At 37.4% G+C, this 8,011-nt stretch overlaps 1 protein-coding gene across 1 annotated transcript; it reads left to right on the forward strand.

The window, feature by feature from the left end:
- The first annotated feature begins 1,769 nt into the window (after positions 1-1,769).
- On the forward strand, positions 1,770-7,589 carry LOC149540425 (ARM repeat superfamily protein). Its single transcript, XM_089801524.1, has 2 exons — positions 1,770-1,902; positions 5,619-7,589. Exon 2 carries the CDS (start codon positions 5,676-5,678, stop codon positions 7,131-7,133), a length of 1,458 nt encoding a protein of 485 aa, XP_089657650.1. The 5' UTR covers positions 1,770-1,902; positions 5,619-5,675; the 3' UTR covers positions 7,134-7,589.
- Positions 7,590-8,011: the final 422 nt, after the last annotated feature.

Here is an 8,011-nt window from a genome sequence, read left to right on the forward strand (position 1 = left end):
GACATCCACACAATAACAACACTCATATTTATCTTGTGGAAACCTGATTAGGGTGAAAACCATGATGTGAGATCAATGCCCACAAATATTTGTGCTCTTCTAGAATATAGCCAATTAGGAGCCTATTCAGTTAAGGGTTAGAAAAACACTGTTAAATGCTACACATTTAAGGTATTTCCTTGAAGACTTGTTAACGTCTTATACCATATTGGGAGTAACCTAGTTAGAGGATTTTAGAAACTCTTTTGAGAATGCCACCAAGTTAAAGGATTTGCAAAAGACCAATTAGGGTCACCCGATTAAGAGATTTTACTATCATAATTGTTAGAGAGTAAGAACTAATAAATGAGCTGTAGTTCGCACTAAACTTGCTAAGTTAGATCCAAAAAAGCTCCTTAATACAATAAAATACAAATATAATCCTCTATATCCTCCTTTGTGATCGTAATAAACTTCATCGATTATCTTCACTGTTTCACCTATATCCAGTCACAATAAACTTTGCCACAATCTTCTTCTCTTTCTCCTCTGTCATGATATGATTTTGCGACGCAATTACAAACTTCTTCCTTCTTCTTCCTTAAGTAGAAACTCCTCAATTACAAACCCTAAACCTGGATCCACCGATCAAAATAAGTTTGTCCATGTCATCCTTATAATTTCTTCTTCCATAAGTCGTTTTACTCTTGCAGAAACTTCGTCAAGAATCTTTCTTAAACATTTTATCTCAATCCTTGTGTCATCACCTCATAAATTATGCATGAGTTGTCTACCTTCTAAGTTTCTAGTTACATCTCAAAACTTTATCAACTATTCCTCGCTCACCTACAAGTCTTCACTATCTCTGATAAAACATTCTTTGTACCAATAAAATTCCATTCCAATTCACCAATAAGATAACAATTTACTAACAAGTGTCTTATTCTTTACTATCTTTCAACTGACCGAATTACCTTCTCCTTTACTTATATTCTGACCAACATCTTCATGAATAACATCCATCGGTAGAATCAACTAACTCCTTAGCATATATTGATAAGCAATCAAATCATGCATCTTCCCACCTTTGTTTGTCTCAACTGTTACTCGATAAGATTCCTATCGACATATCCTTTACATCACTTAACATATCATTGCAACAACAATATTTTCCTTCTTAAAGATAATGTAACAAGTCAAAAACATCATGCCAAATATTTTGATATCAATGACAAACAATTATCATGTTATCAACCATGTTCTAATCCTTACTATATCATCAACCAACTAGATTAGTTATGCCAACAATCCAACAAAGGGACATCAAGGTCCCAAAACCCAAAGAAGGCAAAACAATAAGGAAAACTTGTCTCAACGAGGAAAGAGAGATAAAAATAAAATGGTACCCAAGAAAAATGTGGGGACAGGTATGCGAGGCATAAGAGTACCCTCGAAACCTAATCTAGATTTGTTTCTTGGATACCTATACAACAATCTTTACTTATTAAATCAAGGATAGAGTCAAACCAGAGATCAATAGGGAGCAAACCCATAGCCCAAGCCTATTTTATCAATATAATTGAAAATTTGAATATGAGGAAATTCTCCCTTACAAATTTTATAATAATTAGAGAATCGCCTCCTTAGTTTGACATTTTATTTCATTTACTAAAATATAATTCATGTTTCTTGTTTAAATTGCTTGGAAACTACAATTCATAATGAAAAAAACTGGTTAAGAAGGTCGGTGCTTCTTCCTATAAGATGGATAGAACGACAAGTACGAAGTCGGCGAAGGAGCAGATATATATGGTGCCGTTTTCGTGCTCAAAAGACGCCCCCAGTGGCAACGCAGGATGAATAAAAGCACAAAAAAGTTCATCATCTCGTTGCCAAAGAGAAGTCTCATTAGATCCAGGAGAGGTATTTCAGATTTCTCATTTTTAGGGTTTCTGGACTTGGGTAAAGTTTGCTTTTATAATTTGTCTTTACTGTTCGACATAGAGCTTTATTTTTCATCACTTGAAACATTTCTTCATAATTGCAAACATACGGATGGAAACGAATTCAGGAGGTTTATAATGTCTCAGGGATAGACATATATTTAAAAATTTGATATTCTTCTGGGAAATTCCAATACATTTATTTTTAGTGTAGGCACCAAACATTAGGTGGTCAAGCTATGTTGAATTGGGCAGGATCCTTTTTCTTTCAGGGCGTCAAAGACCAGAGATTCACGTTGTGTTGAACTGGGCGTTGAGGATTGGGTGAATTGAAAAAACCCTTTTTCGAAAGCTTTAGTGAGTCACAATTCACAATAACCCCTCTATCATGAATTTGGGTAATTCACTTGGCACATTTTGCATCATACGGATGGAAACGAATTCAGGAGGTTTATAACGTCTCAGGGATAGACATATATTAAAAAATTTGATATTCTTCTGGGAAATTCCAATACATTTATTTTTAGTGAGGGCACCAAACATTAGGTGGTCAAGCTATGTTGAATTGGGCAGGATCCTTTTTCTTTCAGGGCGTCAAAGACCAGAGATTCACGTTGTTTTGAACTAGGCGTTAAGGATTGGGTGAATTGAAAAAACCCTTTTTCGAAAGCTTTAGTGAGTCACAATTCACAATAACCCCTCTATCATGAATTTGGGTAATTCACTTGGCACATTTTGCATCATACGGATGGAAACGAATTCAGGAGGTTTATAACGTCTCAGGGATAGACATATATTTAAAAATTTGACATTCTTCTGGGAAATTCCAATACATTTATTTTTAGTGAGGGCACCAAACATTAGGTGGTCAAGTTATGTTGAATTGGGCAGGATCCTTTTTCTTTCAGGGCGTCAAAGACCAGAGATTCACGTTGTTTTGAACTGGGCGTTAAGGATTGGATGAATTGAAAAAACCCTTTTTCGAAAGCTTTAGTGAGTCACAATTCACAATAACCCCTCTATCATGAATTTGGGTGATTCACTTGGCACATTTTGCATCATTTTATGCTCACACGCCAGAAGAACCGGGACTGAAACCGGCAATATAAACAAATGATCACCTAGTATTAATCATCACAGTGGGGATGCCCACCTGGTAATTATGATTTACAAGTATTTCGCTGGACTTCCATCAATTGACCGGAACTATTCCTCACCGTAACCAATTAAAAAAAAAATTACTCAGATGATTTCCCTTGTAGCCACACCTCTCTAGCTTGGTACCCTATTCGCAAAATCTTAACATATACTGTATATTATGAAGCGTGCATTTCAAAGGTCCAGCGTTTCCCACTTTGAGCATACCATTCTCCGTAGTTCAATTTATTATCAATATTGACCTTAACTCACTCAACATAACTTTTCGGATGTGGCAAGAATTGGTATTAGTTGTTTTTTTTATTTGTGTAAATGCTCAGAATTGATTATGTCTTTTTAACTCTCAGTATTTAGGAAAATATGAGGAACCCAATTTTAGTCATGGCAGACATGGCAGACTGTTCAGTTCATGGAAACCCTAGAAATGCATTTCTACATAGTCACAAATAACCATCCAGGTAGTCGGCTCGAGTTGTCTGGGGTTTGAACCTTTTGATAGCTTGTAGTCCAATATGCGTTAGCTAAAACTTTTGAGAATTGGGCATAGCTGAATATCAAAGTTACCTATTCCGGCCTCCTGGAGGCTGGATGCGGAAGTGAATAAGGACAGTTGCTGGAGGCAGACAGGTGCCCTGTGGGTACCATCCGGATGGCACTCATAGGCACCTGTTTCAGGCATCCGGACGCATATGGGTGCCTGTGAGTGGCATCAGGGTGGTACCCACAGGGCACCCGGGAACATCTACATGCTTCCTCGCCCAGAAAAGAAGGATATGCATTTTTTAATATTTTTTTAACATGTGGTGTGGTTCTATTAGGCTTAAATCATGAGTAAATGAGTGAAATAATTAAACAATTGTAATGAAAGATAAGAGCGATATGATATATTTGAACAGCAACGAGACACTGATGCCTCAGAGAAACTCTTTGTGGGTGAAAACCTCAACCAAATAATACTATATGCTGAGTGCTTAAAAATGGCTTACAAAACTGATTCCAGAGCTCCTTTTGAATTGCAATAGGTTTCTTTGCAAGGGTTTCTTTTGGGCTGCTGTCTAGTTGAGCTCATATGGAAATGGTTTTTGCAAACCTTTTCAAGTTTGAGAGCATTTTAAGTTGCCATTTTTGTGACAAATAGTGAGAGGAAATTCTCTATTCAAATTATAGGGCAGGATTTTTTTAAAATTAATCTATGCCTAAAATTTGAAACAAGTAAACAGAGTGTAGATTATGTACCTTGTACAAATAACTTTTTAGGGGTTTTGCATCTAAACAAAATACTTGGAAGAAACAATGTAGATCATCTTTTGATCTTGAAAGTAAGAATACAAGACTGAAATTACTTATCTCATTTCTTTGTGCATGCACACACACAGAGACACACATGCACGCACACATCTGCATCCCCCCCACCAAAAAAAAAAATCCCTCATCCCATATCCGCTTCGGAATTCGCATCCGAATTGGTGACTTAGCTGAATATGATTCACTCTGCAGAGTCACAAAAACTATTCCATGGATATTGGAAACTTGTACAAACTTCTGGAAACTTTTAAAAAGCGTCTGATATCTGAATTTTGCATTTTTTAACATGTTTGGTGTCATAAGGTTTCAGTTTAGGTTTGGGGTGCTTTTGATGTGATGCAAAATTTTCAGTCTATCTATGTTTATACAATTTTGTTCCTATTTGAGTTAGTAGGAGTAGTCTTCAATCCCAGCATTAGTGAGAAGTTTTAAGTCATCGTACTTCCAAAACATACTTATAGCTAGTCTGTAGTCAAAAGTTACAACTAGCCAATTGAGTACGGAGGAAGTCCTCAGAGTTTGTAAGTTATGATGGTTTTGTAAACCGATGCATATTAGCTAAAATTTTGGAACCTGGATCCCAGCAGAATAAGATTGACTGTTCTGAACCTATGAACATCCTCTTTAACATTTCCTTTTATGGACGCTTTCTGGTGGATTTCAGCCAATTTTAAGACTTTCTGAAGGCTTCTGTCACTGGATCTTATGTGCTTTCTAGGATTTGTTTTGGAATTTCAATATTGTTTTCAGGATTTCTGATGCCATTTCCAAACGCCTTCATAGTTGTAATCATTTTTGGTTGTGCTTCCTGCTGATTATTGATTTTCTTAAGAAGCTCACCCTCCTAATGCATGTGTGCGACTTTCCAAAATGCCGTTTTCTGCTTCTTCGTGCAACCTTGGTTCACTCTTTGTCTCCTTTCAGATGGAAGGGTGCTTTGCCAGGGAACCCTTGGATGGTCAGGGCTAATGGGAAAGAGATTTCAGAGTTTCAGTCCTTGTAGGTGCAAAATATCCATTGAACTGTTAACAAAAGAAATCTGCAAATTTGAAATATAAAATTAAGGCTTGGCAAGTTCAGCCTAATGATTTGTAGAGAGTTGCTTCATTTGCATCATTTTTTTTTCTGTTATGCAAAGCTTTTAAACATTTTAGCATCAGTGATTAAAGAAATTTAAAATTGCTATTTAATAATTTTAAATTGAAAACTTGTTTGGTAATTATGTGGTTGCAGATTACCAGTTTCATAGCCGTAAATCTCTTGGTCAACAACATCAAATCACTATAGAAAATGGATCTTGAAAGTAGTACTGACCAGGATCTATCATCTGAAACTGATTGTGAGACAGGCTTAGAGATTACGATGCCTTTCTCAAATGTCAGAAATGATGCTCAGCAACTATCATGGGATCAGGTAGTTCAAAGTTCAGTGAGATTATTGAATTGCGATAGAGAACTGGTACAAATTAGAGCAACAATTAAACTTGGAAGAATTGCTAATTCTGTACCAGAGGACATTCTAGAACAAACAGTACCTCATGTTGTTGCCCTCCTGAATCATCCTTCGCATAGTCAACCATTGTCCGTTCAAGAAACAGCCAGTTTTTGCTTGGGAAGGCTTGCACACACAGGGGAAAAATTGAGCTCGAAAATTGGAGACTCTGGAGCTCTTCCTGACCTTCTTAAACTTTTGCAGGAATCTGAAGGTAGAATGCAGAGAGTGGTGGTAAAGGCTTTGAGAGAACTTGTCATATGTACACAAAGTAATCAAGTCATTCTAGTCAGAAGTGGAGGAGTAGAAACAATAATGCATCTCATGGCTTCTTCATCTGATGATATAAAGAAATATGCTGCAGAGATATTGAGTGCAATGACAAGTTTGAAGGAAGTTCGACGAGCAATTGTTGGTATGCATGGAATTCCAATGTTAATTCAATCGGTCAGGTTGGGCAGGATTGCATCTAGGGCCAGGGCAGCCCAAGCAATTGGGCTGCTAGGTTTCACCAGAAGAACCAGAAGGATGCTTGTGAATGCAGGTGCGATTCCAGCACTTATTGAACTGCTAAGAGAAGGTGATATAACTGCTAAACTTATTTCGGGGAATACTCTTGGGATAATATCAGCCCATGTGGATTATCTTAGGCCTGTTGCTCAGGCAGGAGCCATTCCTCTGTTTGCAGAAATGCTTGAAGGAAATGATCCTCAGGGGAAAGAAATCGCTGAAGATGTTTTCTCTATTTTAGCTGTTGCAGAGGAGAATGCCATTGCCATTGCTGAACACTTGATCAGGATTCTTCAAGGTCCCAATCCTGAAGCAAAAGCAGCAGCAGCAGATGTTATATGGGACCTCTCTAGTTATAAGCACTCTATTTCTGTTGTTAAAACTTCAGGAGCACTCCCTTTACTTCTGAAACTTTTGGAGGATGAGAATGATGATGTTAAAGAGAAAGTGTCTGGTGCAGTTGCACAATTAAGTTATGATCAAGGTGATCGAGTTGCATTGGCTGAAGCTGGTGCTATACCAATACTTCTGTCATTGTTGCATGATGAGTCAGAAGAGCTCAAAGACAATGCAGCTGAAGCTCTAATCAACTTTTCAGAGGACCCGTTATTGAGAGAGAGTATCTCAGAAGCATTTAGCAATCCTGCATTCCAAGACATACAAGGGAGGCTTGTCAGGATACGACAGTCAGATGAACATACAGTTCAATCTCTAAGGTTTATGAGTCTTGAGCAATTTACATCCTAAGCTTAGCTTGTGGATGGGACAAGGACTTCGAAATACGACAGTCAGATGAACATACAGTTCAATCTCTAAGGTTAATGAGTCTCGAGCAATTTACATCCTAAGCTTAGCTTGTGGATGGGACAAGGACTTCGAAATTGCTCACATCAAGCCCATGCTTGATGAATGAATACCCATGTACATAAGAGACTTGACAGGCTAATGCACTTAGCACAACTGTCAGAAGGGAAAGCATTGGCTTCAAACGAAACTGTGCACTTCTGGTTGTTTGTGGTCTTATATTGAACCTTGTAATTTATTTGTAATTGTATGGAGCTTTTGACAACCTTAAACTATGTGGAACCTACTGAACTTTGTGCTGTATTCTAGGGACTGGGAGGCCAAAATTGACTCGGCCTTTTCAGTTTGGAGTCTGTACAGAACACAGACACAGGTGGAATAAATTATGATTTTAAATAACACGAAGTTCTAATATTTAGTGATGGTGATGCGTATCAGTGGTTTTCCTTAACTATTAAAGTCGGTAAATGTTAATGTGAATTTATTCAGTATTACAAGTCGTGAGAATAATTCTGGAAATAAATGTTTGCAGGCATATGTCAGTAGGATAATTCTGCAGTTTGTTTTCATTGATTCTCTCAGTGTTGTTGAAACGTCATTTTGTTTTGCCAAGACGTAGTTTCTTGTTGCATAGGCTTGGGATTAGGTTGAGCTAGTTTTGTCGTCGGAATGGAAAGATGCTGCCATTTAATTTGGCGTTCAACTTGAAATGCTAGAAAGGGAATTTTTTGTTTTTTGAATACCTATTTCACAAGCATCTTAAGAAAGATTGTTCTATCCCTAAGTGAAACACTGAAGTGTATATCTCATTGCACTCGTGT

This window comes from Cupressus sempervirens, chromosome 9 (assembly GCF_028749045.1).
Source record: "Cupressus sempervirens isolate cs-2001-9-10 chromosome 9, ASM2874904v1, whole genome shotgun sequence".
NCBI classification, from domain to species: domain Eukaryota; kingdom Viridiplantae; phylum Streptophyta; class Pinopsida; order Cupressales; family Cupressaceae; genus Cupressus; species Cupressus sempervirens.